Raw genomic sequence first — 17,617 nt, 5'->3', positions numbered from 1 at the left:
CTGTTTACAGGAGTCGTAAACATTCTGAAACAAACATAGATTTCTGCTTACAGAACTCTAAAAAGCATTCTGAAACAAACAGAGATTTCTGTTTACAGGAGTCGAAAATATTTTGAAACAAACAGAGATTTCTGCTTACAGAAGTCGAAAACATTCTGAAACAAACAGGGATTTCTGCTTACAGGAGTCGAAAACATTCCGAAACAAAAATAGATTTCTGCTGACAGACGTCCAAAACATTCTGAAACAAACATAAATTTCTGCTCACAGACATCGAAAACATTCTGAAGCAAACACGGATGTTGAAAACATTCCGTAACAAACACAGATTTCTGCTTACAGACATCGAAAACATTTTGAAACAAACACAGATTTCTGCTTACAGACATCGAATACATTCTGAAACAATCACAAATTTCTGATTACAGACATCGGAAACACATTGAAAAATATGGCCTCTAGAGAGGTCAAAAGATTTTTCTAATTTTAGACCTACTGACCTAGTTTTTGACCGCAGTTGACCCAATTTCAAACTTGACCTAGATATCATCAAGATGAAAATTCAGACCAACTGTCATACAGATCCCATGAAAAGTATGGCCTCTAGAGAGGTCACAAGGTTTATTTATTATTTGACCTACTGACCTAGTTTTTTAAGGCACGTGACCCATTTCAAACTTGACCTAGATATCATCAAGGTGAACATTCTGACCAATTTTCATGAAGATCCATTCAAGGGTATGGCCTCTAGAGATGTCACAAGGTTTTTCTATTTCAAGACCTACTGACCTAGTTTTTGATCGCAGTTGACCCAGTTTCAAACTTGACCTATATATCATCAAGATCAACATTCAGACCGACTTTCATACAGATCCCATGAAAAATATGGCCTCTAGAGAGGTCACAACGTTTTTTCATTATTTGACCTACTGACCTATATCTTGACGGCACGTGACCCACTTTCAAACTTGACCTAGATATCATCAAGATGAACATTCTGACCAGTTTTATGAAGATCCATTCACAAGTATGGCCTCTAGAGAGGTCACAAGGTATTTCTATTTTTAGACCTACTGACCTAGTTTTTGACCGCACATCACCCTGTTTCGAACTTGACCTAGATACAGGGTTCCCACTCTTTTCCGTGGAAATAATTCAAGGACTTTTCCAGGACATTTTCACAAAATTCAAGGACTAATAGAGCACCTCGAGATTCAAAGGTAGAGCGCCCAAACCTGATCCAGACATTGTAGGTTCAAGTCCCGTCAGAAGTGAAATTCTTTCACTGCCTCTAAGACCTTTAATAGGTGCCAGAACTTTAAGAAAATAAGCTAGAGCTATCCCTAAAGGAGATGAATACTTCTGCCTCGCTCACTGTCACTTGGTTAAAGTAGTACTGTTTAACAGACATAATGGAAAATATCTAGGTCCGAGTTATCTCCCCTTTGCTAGATTATCTTGTAATATGAACATCCTCATGTCATATACTACCATTCTGTAAAGTTTCAACAAAACCCTTCAAATAGTTTAGAGTTAGGTTCACAAGAATCATGGACAGACATAAATGGACAGATGTACAGACTCCAATATACCCCCTTTGAACTTCATCGGCGGGGGTATAATACATGAATATTTAAACTAAACAAGAGGACCATGATGGTCCTGAATCGCTCACCTTCTCCACATGACCCGATTTTCATGAAGATTCATTGAAAAATATGGCTTCTAGAGAGGTCACAAGGTTTTTCTATTATTTGACCTAATGACCTAGTTTTTGAAGGCACATGACCCAGTTTTGAACTTGGCCTAGATATTATCAAGGTTTCCAACTTGATCTAGATATCATCAAGGTGAACATTCTGACCAATTTTCATGAAGATCCATTGAAAAATATGGCCTCCAGAGAGGTCACAAGGTTTTTCTATTTTTAGACCTACTGACCTAGTTTTTGAATGCAGTTGACCCAGTTTCGAACTTGACCTAGATATCATCAAGATGAACATTTAGACCAACTTTCATACAGATCCCATGAAAAATATGGCCTCTAGAGAGGTCACAAGGTTTTTCTATTATTTGACCTACTGACCTAGTTTTTGAGGCAATTGACCCAGTTTCGAACCTGACCTAGATATCATCAAGGTGAATATTATGACCAAATTTCATGAAGATCCATTGAAAAGTACGGCCTCTAGAGAGGTCACAAGGTTTTTCTATTTTTAGACCTACTGACCTAGTTTTTGACCGCAGTTGACCCGGTTTCAAACTTGATCTAGATATCAACAAGATGAACATTAAAACTAACTTTCATACAGATCCCATGAAAAATATGGCCTCTAGAGGTCACAATGTTTTTCTATTATTTGACCTACTGACCTAGTTTTTGATGGCACGTGACCCAGTTTCAAACCTGACCTAGATATCATCAAGGTGAACATTCAGACCAATTTTCATGAACATTCATTGAAAGGTATAACCTCTAGAGGTCACAAGGTTTTTCTATTTTTAGACCTACTGACCTAGTTTTTGACCGCAGTTGACCCAGTTTCGTAGCTGACCTAGATATCATCAAAATGAACATTCAGACCAACTTTCACACAGATCCCATGAAAAATATGGCCTCTAGAGAGGTCACAATGTTTTTCTATTATTTGATCTACTGACCTAGATTTTGAAGGCACATGACCCAGTTTCGAAATTGACCTACATATCATCAAGGTGAACATTCTGACCAATTTTCATGAAGATCCATTGAAAAGTACGGCCTCTAGAGAGGTCACAAGGATTTCTATTTTTAGACCTACTAACCAATTTTTTTATGGCACGTGACCCACTTCCAAACCTGACCTAGATATCATCAAGGTGAACGTTCTGACCACTTTTCATGAAGATCTTTTGAAATATATGGCCTCTAGAGAGGTCACATGCTTTTTCTATTTTTAGACCTACTGACCTAGTTTTTGATGGCACGTGACCCAGTTTCGAATTTGACCTAGATATCATCAAGGTGAACATTCTGACCAATTTTCATGAAGATCTTGTGAAATATATGTCCTCTAGAGAGGTCACAAGGTTTTTCTATTTTTAGACCTACTGACCTAGTTTCTGAAAGCATGTGACCCAGTTTCGAACTTGACCTAGATATTATCAAGGTGAACATTCTGACCAAATTTCATAAAGATCCCATGAAAAATGTGACCTCTAGAGTGGTCACAAGCAAAAGTTTACGGACGGACGGATGACGGACACTGCACAATCACAAAAGCTCACCTTGTCACTTTGTGACAGGTGAGCTAAAAACAGGACTCAATTTTCACCAAGCGTTTAAGACTTTTCAAAGTTGTCAGTAGGCTGCTCTTTATTATTGACTTCTTGTGCTGATAAGCATCTCTTCACCATGTGATTCAATTTTAAGGGTGTTCTGCAATTTGTCAGATGTATTGCAGTCAGATTATAAGCATGGACAATGCAATCATCTGGCAATACCGATTTATTGTCAATTTTCAGACTTTTGAGGTAGTATTTTACACTAGCTTTGCCAATTTCTCTTCTTTGTGGGAAAGAAATAATTCAAAGTGTGCAACGTTTTTCTTTCATCTTAATCACCAGACGCTTTACAAAGAAAGACAACCCCGTATAGACTAAGTTTTTGTAACACCACTAAAATCTCAACTGATTTGAAGAGTTGAAGATGCGAACTTTTCAAGAACAGGGATAGCAATGCCGGTGTTTCTCTATTTAAATATGTTTGCTTTTTATGTACACTGGCAATATTGTGAGCATACAGAAAGAACAAAATTCCCGACTTTTTCCAGGTTTTTTGCTCTTTCTTTAAAATTCAAGTACTTTCAAGGCCTTGAAAATGAAATGAAAAATTCAAGGACTTTTCCAGTTTTCCAGGAAGCGTGGGAACCCTGTAGATATCATCAAGATGAACATTCAGACCAACTTTCATACAGATCCTATGAAAAATATGGCCTCTAGAGAGGTCACAAGGTTTTTCTATTATTTGACCTACTGACCTAGTTTTTGACGGCACGTAACCCACTTTCGAACCTGACCTAGATATCATCAAGGTGAACATTCTGACCAATTTTCATGAAGATCTCATGAAATATATGGCCTCTAGAGAGGTCACAAGGTTTTTCTATTTTTAGACCTACTGACCTAGTTTTTGACCGCACGTGACCCAGTTTCGAACTTGACCTAGATATCACGAAGATGAACATTCAGACCAACTTTCATACAGATCCCATGAAAACTATGGCCTTTAGAGAGGTCACAAGGTTTTTCTATTATTTGACCTACTGACCTAGTTTTTTATTGCATGTTACCCAGTTTCGAACTTGACCTAGATATCATCAAGGTGAACGTTCTGACCAATTTTCATGAAGATCTTATGAAATATATGGCCTCTAGAGATGTCACAATGTTTTTCTATTTTTAGACCTACTGACCTAGTTTTTGAAGGCATGTGACCCAGTTTCGAAATTTACCTAGATATCATCAAGGTGAACATTCTGACCAATTTTCATGAAGATCTTGTGAAATATATGGCCTCTAGAGAGGTCACAAGGTTTTTCTATTTTTAGACCTACTGACCTAGTTTTTGTAGGCACGTGACCCAGTTTCGAACTTGACCTAGATATCATCGAGATGAACATTCTGACCAACTTTCATAAAGATTCCACAAAAAATGTGACTTCTAGAGTGGTCACAAGCAAAAGTTTATGGACGGACGGACGGCAGACGACGGACACTGCGCGATCACAAAAGCTCACCTTGTCACTTTGTGACAGGTGAGCTAAAAACAAGAGCAACGCCTTGTGGGTGCTGACGCTCATCTGATTTTTTTTGTATAATAGAAATATTGTCCTACCCATGATTTTCTAAGTCTAAAAAGGGCCATCATTCTTGCAAAAAGCAGGATAGAGTTATGTTTCTTGATGTACAGCGTCCGCTTATGATGGTGAAAATCTGTTGCCTGTGTTAAAGCAATAGCTTTGATAGTTTATGAGAAAAGCTGACTTAAACATAATACTCAACCAAGAAGACTGATTTTTAAGTCCAAAAGGGGCAATAATTTTTGCAAAAAGCAGGACCGAGTTATGTTTCTTGAGGTACAGGGACAGCTTATGATGGTGAACAAGTGTTGCAAGTATCAAAGCAATAGCTTTGATAGTTTAAGAGAAAAAGTTGACCTAAAAATAAAACTTTACCAAGAAATCTTATATTTTTTAAGTCCAAAAGGGGCCATCAATCTTGCAAAAAGCAGGATGGAGCCATGTTTCTTGCTGTACATGGTCAGCTTATGATGGTGAACAAGTTTTGCAAGTTTTAAAGCAATAACTTTGATAGTTTAGGAGAAAAGCTGACCTAAACATAAAACTTAACCAAAAAAACTGATTTTCTAAGTCCAAAAGGGGCAATAATTCTTGCAAAAAGCAGGATGGAGTTATGTTTCTTGATGTACAGCGTCCGCTTATGATGATGAACAAATGTTGCAAGTTTCAAAGCAATAGCTTTGATAGTTTAGGAGAAAAGTTCACATAAACATAAAACTTAACCAAGAAATCTGATATTTTCTAAGTACAAAAGGGGCCATAAATCTTGCAAAAAGCAAGATGGAGTCATGTTTCTTGCTGTACAGGGTCAGCTTATGATGGTGAACAAGTGTTACAAGTTTCAAAGCAATAGCTTTGATAGTTTAGGAGAAAAGCTGACCTAAACATAAAACTTAACCAGGCAACGCCGACGCCGATCAAGTGATGACAATAACTCAGCATTTTTTTTTCAAAAAATCAGATGAGCTAACAAGAGGGTCATGATGACCCTGGATCGCTCACCTGAGTAATATGAGCTACATGTTTCAAATGTCAAACTGATGATAAAATATTAAGAAAGTCAGAAGGTCACATTCATGGTCAATGAAATTCAGTTTTACGATTTGTGTGCAAAACTGTGTATGTCATCAAAATTTCAAGGCTGTATATTAAAAAACAAGAAAGTAGGTCAGTAGGTCAAGGTCACAGTCAAGTGACATAATATTACTTGGGATCATCAGTTAATCATAATTAAACAGTCTTAGAAATAGGATCAGATTTTTTTAAGTATTATTCCTATATAACTCACATAATAACTAAGTGACCCCAGGAAGGGGCCTCTTTTAACCCCTGGGGGAAAATTTGAACAATTTTGGTAGAGGACTACTAGACAATGCATCATACCAAATATCAAAAGCCTAGGTCGTATGCTTTCAGACAAGAAGATTTTTAAAGCTTTTTCCTATATAAGTCTATATAAAACTTGGGACCCCCAGGGCAGGGCCTCTTTTCACCCAAGGGGTACAATTTGAACAATTTTGGTTGAGGACCGTAAGACAATGCAACAAACCAAATATCAAAGGTCTAAATGTTGTGTTTTCAGACAAGAATATTTTTAAACTTTTTTTCCTATATAAGTCTATGTAAAACTTGGGACCCCCGGGGCGGGGCCATATTTCACCCTAAGGGGATAATTTGAAAAATCTTGGTAGAGGACCACTAGATGATGCTACAAACCAAATATCAAAGCCCTAGGCCATGTGGTTTTGTACAAGAAGATTTTCAAAGTTTTTCCTATATAAGTCTGTATAAACCATGTGACCTCTGGGGCGGGGCCATATTTGACCCTAGGGGGATAATTTGAACAATTTTGGTAGAAGACCACTAGAAGTTTTTCCTTTCGGTTGCCATGGCAACCAGAGTTCTGCATGGAATTCAATTCTTTGAACAATTTTGAAAGGGGGCCACCAAAGGATCATTCCTGTGAAGTTTGGTGTAATTCTGTCCAGTGGTTTTCAAGAAGAAGATTTTTTTAGAAATTGTTGACGCACGACACACGACTGACGACGCACGGCGGACATCAAGCGGTCACAATAGCTCACCTTGTCACTTCGTGACAGGTGAGCTATAAACTACTCTGTCAAGCTAACTAATTATAGTGCAACGACAAGTCTACTGATCCCAAATATTGTGGAACAACTCATCACTGACTGTCTGCTGATACATTAAATTAAAAAGAAATGATTTTGCGAATGCTTATTACATCATATTAATTCACCAAGATTAAGTTTTGTCTCCCATGAAATAAATGAAATTAACAAAAATGAACATTATTACCTGGTTTACCAAGGTGAAGGGTATAGTGTGGGCCTTTGCCGAGATAAAAGTTCTGGTAGGTTTCGGTAAAAGTCACGTGGTCAACCGTTGTGACATCCAGCCTGAACTCAGTTGTACCTTGATATGTCATTTCCTGCACAATCTTGAGACCTGGACATTTAAAGATTATTTTAGTACAAATTGAACAAATATATATTTGCATGCAATTTTTTTTTTTTTTTTTTACTACGCATTTAAAGGCACTGACATCCAGATTTTCGCTAAAATGATCGTTCTTTAAAATTGAAGTTTGTTCATATTATAAACAACAGAACATAAGTTTTTGTTTCTAAGCTGTTTTAAAATGCCAAATCAAGAACAAAATATTTCTGAGTGGAGAATCGAACCCGGGCCAATCCTCACATTGACAGAATAATTCGTGGTTTTGATGTATTGACAATAGTTAAAGGGAACCAACCATTTGTTAGCCAAGTACTTGTGTACCATTTTAGACCAATCGGAAATAACTTCTATAAATAGCATCAATCAGAGCATACTTCTGTAGATAGTATAGGAGTGTTATGGTATAAATAGGTAGACAGATGACCGTGAATTCCTTCGGTAAGCAGCCTGCAGACGTGGACACATAAAGAATTTGACGAATAATTTATCCCAGATACTTAAATGAACCTATAGAAGCTACACAGTCAGGGCGGATGAGTTTTTTAAAGAGGACATTTGACCTCCATAGACTAAAGAAGAGTTGCAGTACCGTAACTAGGAGTGGAGCTTTAGGACCGGCGCATAGAAGTTACAACTTTACGGTATTCGAATACTATAAACGACAGCATATATATCATACTTCTTTGTAGAAGACAATGAAACAGAATGTCTAACAACTGTTGAATATCAATTTAATCCATAAATTTTTAGCTCACCTTAGCAATGCTCAGGTGAGTTTTTCTGATCACTCGATGTCCGGCGTCCGTCGTCTGTCTGTCCGTCGTCTGTTTATCTGTCCATCAACATTTAGCTTTTGTATGCCATAGAGGCTGTATTTTTCCACTGATCTTCATGAAATTTGGTCAGAATGATTACTTTTATAAAATCTAGGCCGAGTTTGAAAATGGGTCATCTGGGGTCAAAAACTAGGTCACTAGGTCAAATCAAAGAAAAACTTTGTGTATGCGATAGAGGCTGTATTTTTCAATTAATCTTCATGAATTTTGGTTAGAATGATTACCTTGATGAAATCTAGGCCGAGTTTGAAAATGGGTAATCTGGGGTGAAAAACTAGATCACTAGGTCAAATCAAAGAAAAACCTTGTGTATGCGATATATAGAGGCTGTATTTTTCAATTAATCTTCATGAATTTTGGTCAGAATGATAACATTGATAAAATCTAGGCCGAGTTCGAATATGTGTTATTTGGGGTTAAAAAGTAGGTCACTAGGTTAAATCAAAGAAAAACCGTCTGTATGCGATAGAGGCTGTATTTTTCAATTGATCTTCATGAAATTATGCCAGAATGATTGCCTTGATAAAATCTAGGAAAAGTTTGAATATGGATTATCTTGAGTCAAAAATTAGGTCACTAGGTCAAATCAAAGAAAAACCTTGTGTATGCGATAGAGGCTGTATTTTTCAATTGATCTTTATGAAATTTGGTCAGAATAATTGCCTTGATAAAATCTAGCTTGAACTTGATTATTGGTTATCTGGGGTCAAAAACTAGGTCACTAGCTTAAATCAAAGAAAAAACTGTGTATGTGATAGAGGCTGTATTTTTCAATTGATCTTCATGAAACTTGGTCAGAATAACAGTCATGATGAAATCTAGGTCAAGTTTAAATATGGGTCATCTGGAGTCAGAAAGTAGGTCACTAGGTAAAATCAAAGGAAAACCTTGTGTGTGCTATAGAGGCTGTTTTTTTTCAATTGATCTTCCTAAAAGTAAGTCAGAATGATTGTTTGATGGATTCTAGGTAGAATTTGAATATGGGTCATCTGTAGTCAGAAAGTAGGTCACTAGGTTAAGTCAAAGAAAAACCTCATGTATGTGACAGAGGCTGTATTTTTCAACTGATCTTCATGAAATTTTGCCAGAATGATAGCCTTGATGAAATCTAGGTCAAGTTCGAATATGGGTCATCTTGGTTTAAGAACTAGGTCACTAGGTCAAATCAAAGAAAAACCTTGTGTATGCGATAGAGGTTGTATTTTTCAATTGATCTGATCTTCATGAAATTTGGTCAGAATGATAGCCTTGATGAAATCTAGGTCAAGTTCGAATATGGGTCATCTGGGGTTACTATATCAAATCAAAGAAAATACTTGTTTTTGCTCCAATTTTAATGATAACTGGTCAGAATATTTTTTCCATGAAATCACTAGGTCAAACATGTTTACACTGTTATGGTGTATTATGGTGCGTTTCTCAGGTGAGCGACCTAGGGCCATCTTGGCCCTCTTGTTTAATTATTCAAAACAAAATTTGTTCTTTAAACCACGAAGGAATACTTACCGAACATTTATATTATTATTATCATTATTAATATTATTATCATTATAATACCAGATTTAAATAGAGCCCTTTTCATGATAAACACGTCCAAAGGCGCTTTACATAAAGCAAACACAGCCACACAGGGCGCGAAATTCATCCTCTACTAGAACAGACACAGAGCGATCTGACAAGAGGGACAGACTGAGATAAAGCCCTCAGAACAGATAGAGAGAAATCCTTTTAGATACAGGCCTGTCCAGCTAACTTAGCCTAGCTCTTTGCAAAAGACAGTCTGGTTCTTTAACGTGTTCGGTGTATAGCACCGATACTAGCGAAGCCGTTTTTCCTGGGAATAACCAGTACAGGCCTCTTAGTTGGGTGTGGGACGCTCAAGAACACCTCAGAAATGTTCTCAGTGCCTGAACCAGGATTAGAATCCCGGACCTCTGTATTGACAGTCAAGCGTGTTACAACTAGACCACCGAAGACAAAGACATATAACCATATGGCTTAAACACTGAATCAAACAATTTTCTGGTGATTGGTAATAAGTAATGCAACATACCTAACCAAAATTCACCATTTAACGCACCAAAGCCGTTTTCATATTCCGAGAAATTTCGATAAAAGTCTACTGTACCGTTATACCTGTTCTGAAGCACCTGTCAAGAAATTAAAATAAGAACTGTTAGTTTATAATCATAATATTATAGAAAATTAAAAAAAAAAAACAGCTGTCACAGGAGACAGCGCGTTCGACTATTTCAATGCTGGATAGTGAAACTGTGCACATCTGAGGAAGCTGGAGCTGTCACTGGGGTGTTTAATGACTCCAACTGTGGATAAAGATACTGCACAATAGCCCGAGTCTGTGTCAAAAATATTAAGTAATAAAAGAGGTAAAGAAAAAGTGTATCAAAACACTATATAAGTTTATTCTAAGCAAAAAGAGGGCATAATTCATTAAAAAGTGGTGCAAGGGTTATGCATCTTGTGTCATATGATGTGGGTGATGATGTGGAACAACTACTTCAAGTTTGAATCAAACGCATTTCATGATAACTGAGATATAGTGAAAATGCATCAAAATTAACCTTAAATTCTAAGTAAAAGGGGGCATAATTCATGCAAAATTGGTGCCAGAGTTATGCATCTTGTGTCATATAATGTGGGTGATGATGTTGAACAATTATTTTAAGTTTGAATCAGATCCATTCAGTAAAAACAAGAGATAGAGTGAAAGTGCACCAAAACTTTAACCTGTAATTCTAGGTAAAAAGGGGGAATAATTCATGAAACATTGGTGCCAGAGTTATGCACCTTGTGTCATATGGTGTGGGTGATGATGTTGAACAACTATTTTAAGTTTGAATCAAATCCATTCAGTAATAACAGTGATACGAGTGAATGTGCACCAAAACTTTTACCAGTAATTCTAAGTAAAAAGGGGGCATAATTCATTAAATATTGGTGAAAGAGTTATGCATCTTGTGTCATAGGATGTGGGGTGATGATATGGAACAACTTCTTCTAGTTTAAACCAAATGCATTTCACAATAACTGAGATACAGGACCTTTAATTCTAAGTGAAAGGGGGCATAATTCATGAAAGATTGGTGTCAGAGTTATGTTCCTTGTGTCATATAATGTGGTTGATGATGCTGAACAATTATTTTAAGTTTGAATCAAATCCATTCAGTTATAATATAGATTGAGTGAAAGTGCTTTAAAACTTTAACCTGAAATTCTAAGTAAAAGGGGGAAATAATTCATGAAAAATTTGTGCCAGAATTATGCACCTTGTGTCATATGATGTGTGTGATGATGCTAAACAATTATTTTAAGTTTGAATCAGATCCATTCAGTTATAACATAGACAGAGTGAAAGTGCATCAAAACTTTAACCTGAAATTCTAAGTAAAAGGGGGAAATAATTCATGAAAAATTGGTGTAAGAGTTTTGCACCTTATGTCGTATGATGTATGTGATGATGCTAAACAATTATTTTAAGTCTGAATCAGATCCATTCAATAATAACAGAGATAGATTGAAAGTGCATCAAAACTTTAACCTGAAATTCTAAGTAAAAAGGGAGTTTAATTCATGAAAAATTGGTGCCAGAGTTATGCACCTTGTGTCATATGATGTGGGTGATGGTGTTGAACAACTATTTCAATTCTGAATCAAATCCATTCAGTAATAACAGAGATATAGTGAAAGTGGATCAAAACTTTAACCTGAAATTGAAAGTAAAAAGGGGAAACAATTCATGAAAAATTGGTGCCAGAGTTATGCACCTTGTGTCATATGATGTGGGTGATGATGTTGAACAACTATTAAAGTTTGAATCAAATCCATTCAGTAATAACAGAGACTGAGTGAAAGTGCATCAAAACTTTATCCTGAAAATCTAAGTGAAAAGGGGGATAAAACAAGAAATATTGGTGTCAGAGTTATGGCCCTTATGCCAGATGATGTGGGTGATGATGTTAAACAACTATTTCAAGTTTGAATCAAATCCATCATGTAATTACAGAGAAAAGTTGAAAAAAGAGAAAGTGTAAAAAAAACTTTAACGAAGGTGGAGACGCGGAAAGACGCCGACGCCGAGTGGAGTAGGATAGCTCTCCTTATACTTCGTATAGTCGAGCTAAAAATTATTTGAAAAAAAAAAAAAATATTGTATCAATTTATAATTGTCCATTTCTTACGTAAACTTGAAGAAGTATTCAAAACACTAATTTTAAAGCTTTATTTTTTAAACAAAGAAGGCAACAAAACCTTACAAAGAAATACAAAATTATTAATGTTGAATTTGTAAGAACATGTTTATTAGAGCAGAACGAAAAATAAATAATATTCATGTTATACAATTTTACAAAGGCGATTTGCACCAAAAATAAGAACCGTTGTAGAATAAATGAACTGAATATATTATATAACATATGACTACATGAAAAGGGTAAACAAAGGTTTGCTTTCTTTTCTTCGTTTTATCGGTTCAAGAACGTTTTGAATTATTAGAACAATTATAAGACTGTTGGTATCTTCTTTGACATCTATAACCTTATCTTATACACAGCACTTTTGTAGCCTTATAAATAATTTACCGTCCAACCTCTGCCGTCTGTGTTCATGTCACAGATAACTGTTGGTGCCTTCTTTGACTTCGATAACTTTAATACAGACCGCTTTTGTAACCTTATATTAAATAAAATTACCGTCCAACCTCCGTCGTATGCGTCCATGTCACAGTAGACTGTTGGTATCTTCTTTGACTCCGATAACTGTATATTATACAGGCCACTTTTGTAACCTAATGAATAAATTTACCGTCCAACCTCCGACGTATGCGTCCATGTCACAGCTGACTGTTGGTATCACCCTTGACTTCGATAACTTTATCTTATACAGGCCACTTTTATAACCTTAAAAATAAACTTACTGTCCAGCCTCCGCCGTCTGTGTCCATGTCACAGTAGACTGTTGGTGTCTTCTTTGACTCCGATAACCTTATCTTATACAGACCACTTGGCGTAGAGGGATAACTCTCTGAAATTTCTTTGCAGCTGGTTTCTGAAACTGACAAAAATGATTCCTGGTGTCAATATAAGAAAACTGATAATGTATCAAAGAAATGAATAGTTTTCTGAAAACACGTTATTAAATATTATGAAATGATTTTAATTTGGGGAATTTGTAGAAAATTGCATTATTGTGGTATGTTTAGGACGCACACTCATTTTTCAGATTAAATTATACCGAACGCGGACATGATGTCGTTTTTGTTTGGGTTTTTTTGTTTGTTTTGGGTTTAACGCCGTTTTTCAACAGTATTTCAGTCATGTAACGGCGGGCAGTTAACCTAACCAGTGTTCCTGGATTCTGTACCAGTACAAACCTGTTCTCCGCAAGTAACTGTCAACTTCCCCACATGAATTATCAGAGGTGGAGGACGAATGATTTCAGACACAATGTCTTTTATCAAATCGTCACGGAGAACATACGCCCCGCCCGAGGATCGAACTCGCGACCCCGTGATCCGTAGACCAACGCTCTCCCTACTGACATGATGTCGTGCGCTCTAGATAATAAGCCGAGATTAAGGGTCATGAAAATTCTAAATTTATCTCCCGAATTTCACAGCTCATGCAGTTCTTAATATGCCAAAGTAAGCCAAGACACCCAGCGGCTAAGTCATTAAACCAATCAAACAGGGTGAACAGTGTTTATGAAATGCTCCATGAATAATTAGTTTTGATATGTTTTTCTGACAAAACATGTAGAGAAAATAATCTACGGTTATGGTAACCATACTTTTAACATATCAACATGCCATTAACAACACACAGAAACAATTACTGTTTGTAATTATTCTAAAATTAAACAAGCAGTTTTTAAACACAGTTATTAGGTAGAATGTTTCTTGAATGACTCTTCATTAAATATAAACAGTTAGGGTAGCACAGAACACCCCATACACATCCCTAGAGCCATACGAGCAGCAAAAAGGAACACTAACGATGATATATAACAGATAGGTTGCATTACTGTTCAGCAACAAGTCAAGTACATTTTCATTATATCAAAAATATAAAACTGGGTATGGGGTAGATGAAGGGATGAGTGGAAAGATTCAAAAATGAATATCTAACATGGAAAAAAATCCTTCTCTAAAAGCGCAGTCTCCCTACTACGCTAACAGCAGCAGTGCAAACACGGACACACTTCAGATTTGTACAAAGGCCGTTAATGGGACAGGACATGGTTCCTATATCTACCTTAAACTGCGATCGATCTAGGACAAATGTAACTCACTTGATGAAAGATAAAATCATCTTAATATTTGATCTCGAGCGCCCGAAATATATTGAGCGCTCAAAATAATGGAACAAGTGTATGTCTTAGACGTACCACCGTAATATATCAGAATTCACGATTTCTTTTTCATCTAAATGTATTGCACTGACAGAGTATTGTATTCATTGGTAACCTTAAGGATGTACTACGCTCATTTTTTACTAAAATATTTTATCTTTACGATATTGATTTAAAGACGCGCCACAGAATAACTGTATTCTTTTTTATTTCCATGATTGTAATTATATATGATTTGCATTTAAAAACATTGAATCTAGCTGCACACTGACAGTGATGTATGTAAGGTCAAGATAATGTATTGAATATCTAAACATTCTTTGAAATGAATGTAGCATTATGCGCTGTGGTTGATGTATTAAGTTGCGTTTAGACCAAACTGTGTTTCAACAGTGTAAGAGTTATTTATCTGTTTTTGTTTGTTTTTTTTTTTTTTTTTTTGGTTTTTTTTTGGTTTTTTTTTGGGTTTTTTTTATGTTTTTTTCTTTCTAAATTATACCGAAAAGAGATCGAATAAGTTTGTAGATCAAGTTGTGAAAACATTTCTAATTTAAAGCGGGCCTAAATTATTTATTACCGGTATCATTGGAAAATTCTAACCAATCCTCTAATATACTTTGATTAAACGTATTCAAAAACTGAGAAGAGCAGCACGATATCAAGTAACATTATACCTAGTAACAGCTATTTGTTTAAAATCTTCTAATTTTCAGTGATATCACATTTGCATAATGTGACTGTTATTACATTTGTAAGTGTGTAGTAACGTAACACACAGTACTCTTTACACGAGCACGAAACACATTCGTGTATGCACAAGCGTTAACACACGTATACATTTATTTTTCTGTTCACATAGACACTGTGGGTTTCAATTCATCATTTATTTCCAAATGTGAAAGTTGGATGTAAAATATTTTAAAGATTAAACTTACATGTCTTTGTGTGAAAATAAAGGGAACCAGGATACGACTCGTAACTGTTGGCTCTTATCCCAAGATTTAAACGACATCCAATGCACTTGTAAGAATCCGGTTGGTAGGAAAAGCTGAGACACATGTTATTCAGGTGACATAGCCTGCCGCATTGAGGAGGATCAGGTATGTTTTCAACTTCAAAGACGGTTTCATTTGGTATGCACCTGTATCCTGATATGTCGGAATCAAACTCGTATTTTCTAAATCTAATATCAACAGAGGAAATGAAGTTCCAGACTGCAGCGAAAGTCAACAAACACAGAATCAAAACAGTACACTTCATACTTATTTATTCCACCACAAATGTAACGATATGACCTAAAATAATAATTATTTCCAATGTCTAAAGTTCTTGTGTGATTCGATCTGCCTCAAGCTCAAATATTAGTATGAGGCTTAATGTTATTTTGTCACGTGACTTTAAGCTCATGAATAAATCATTTGTTTTACGCCTTGTATTTCTATGACACATCCAAAGCTGTTTAATATATGTAGACGTCATCTCCTGTAAACCATGCTAGTTGTTAATGGTAAAAGTATTAATTAATAACATTTCGTATCATTTGACAGTAATGCGACAGGGAAATTACTAATATAGACCTTTAGCTGCTTTAAGGACACCTCCTACAACATTTTTTCTATGGACAGATTTTTTAATATACATATATATCTACCTCAATATATACTCTATCATTTTCAGCAATCAAGTTTGTGCCACCATGCTCGTTTTTATGTTATGGACAGGGTAAGTGCATGACCAATTTAAAATTGATTCTAAAATATGAGAACAAAGATCTGAAGTAAACTATGAATATGTTTCTTAACAAACTGATTCATTGTTCTTACATTTTCTCTTCAGTACATAGAATATTACTTAATTGACACGAATAATTATATTTTACTTCAAATTCCATTTGTTTTTACGAAAAAGATAATTTCTTTAATTTCTGTTTTTCAAGGAAGTTGTTATGTAAAAAAAACTTTTTTTTTCTCAACGTACAACTTTTTTACTTCAGATGTAGCTTATGTCGTATTCATTAGAAAGAAACCATAAAAATCATCTGTAGTCATATAATCTACTGCGATATTTAAATATTTCTCGAATTTTGGTTCATTTCTTGCCAGGAGTCATAACTCTATCGTACTCCCGTATTGTTACATTTTATTTTGCTATTTGATTCAGAAGAATCGTCCTTTACACACACATGGAAAACTTAAAACATACTTCAACTTTATTAAGAATTTAACTATCAATGTATACATTCGTAGCGCGCTACCAAACGCTACATTTTCTTTATTTTCCGTCGTCGTTCTTGTAAACAGACATGTCGTTACAATTCATTTAGATAAAACTGTCAAATTTGATTTTTACTTATTTAAACATGTTTTTATCCTGTGAGTTTGTTTCCATTTACGCGAAATGTTCGACACCGTCTGAAAATTAATATTCAACTTTTTATTCGATGAAACGCAGAATCTAAATACGTATCAGGCTCTGAACAACAGCGATAATAAAAACAACATAAAATGCCCTCAAAATTTAAGAAATAATTTATAGCAAAGAGTGCTTTAACACTATTTTATGCATGATGGGCGGTTAAACGTTGGGCGTAATAATTTCACGAGGGCGCAGCCCTCGTGAAATTATTTGTGCGACGTATTACCGCTCGAGTGTATAAATAGTGTTAAAACACGGATTAGATAAAATATAGGAGCGCTCTTTCTTTGCCGCAACAAAAACGTTAACGTCACGTCATTTTATCGTAAGACTGTTTTAACAGAGAAAAGCATATTAGAATTTCACACAAAACTATAGCTAACATACGCTTGTTTATCTTTCGGATTATTCTGTTATCACTGTATTACAACTACCGCTTGCATATGCAGAAAAACTTTCATCTTACGGATTGTTCCGTTATCACTATATTGATAATGAAGCTAACATTTATAGACAACCAGTCATCTTTCGGATTGTTCTGTTAACTAACATATTTAGAGAGTCTCTTTATCTTTCGGACTGTTCTGTGACATATACAGGGAACTAATTATTCTTGCTGATTGATCTGTTACCTGTGCAAAACTGTACATGTCATCCAAATTTCAAGGCTGTCTCTTAAAA

General features: G+C 35.6%; 1 protein-coding gene across 1 annotated transcript; it reads right to left on the bottom strand.

The window, feature by feature from the left end:
* Window positions 1-4: 4 nt before the first annotated feature.
* LOC123559201 (ficolin-3-like) lies at window positions 5-17,563 on the bottom strand. Its single transcript, XM_053544707.1, has 5 exons — window positions 15,457-17,563; window positions 13,089-13,225; window positions 10,209-10,305; window positions 7,158-7,307; window positions 5-24 (listed from the first exon to the last, which is right to left on the bottom strand). The coding sequence occupies exons 1-5, from the start codon at window positions 15,779-15,781 to the stop codon at window positions 5-7; spliced, it is 729 nt and encodes a 242-aa protein (XP_053400682.1). The 5' UTR covers window positions 15,782-17,563.
* Window positions 17,564-17,617: the final 54 nt, after the last annotated feature.

Source organism: Mercenaria mercenaria, chromosome 5 (assembly GCF_021730395.1).
Source record: "Mercenaria mercenaria strain notata chromosome 5, MADL_Memer_1, whole genome shotgun sequence".
NCBI classification, from domain to species: domain Eukaryota; kingdom Metazoa; phylum Mollusca; class Bivalvia; order Venerida; family Veneridae; genus Mercenaria; species Mercenaria mercenaria.
The sequence above is the reverse complement of the archived record's forward strand: the minus strand, read 5'-3'. Positions and strand labels throughout refer to the sequence as shown.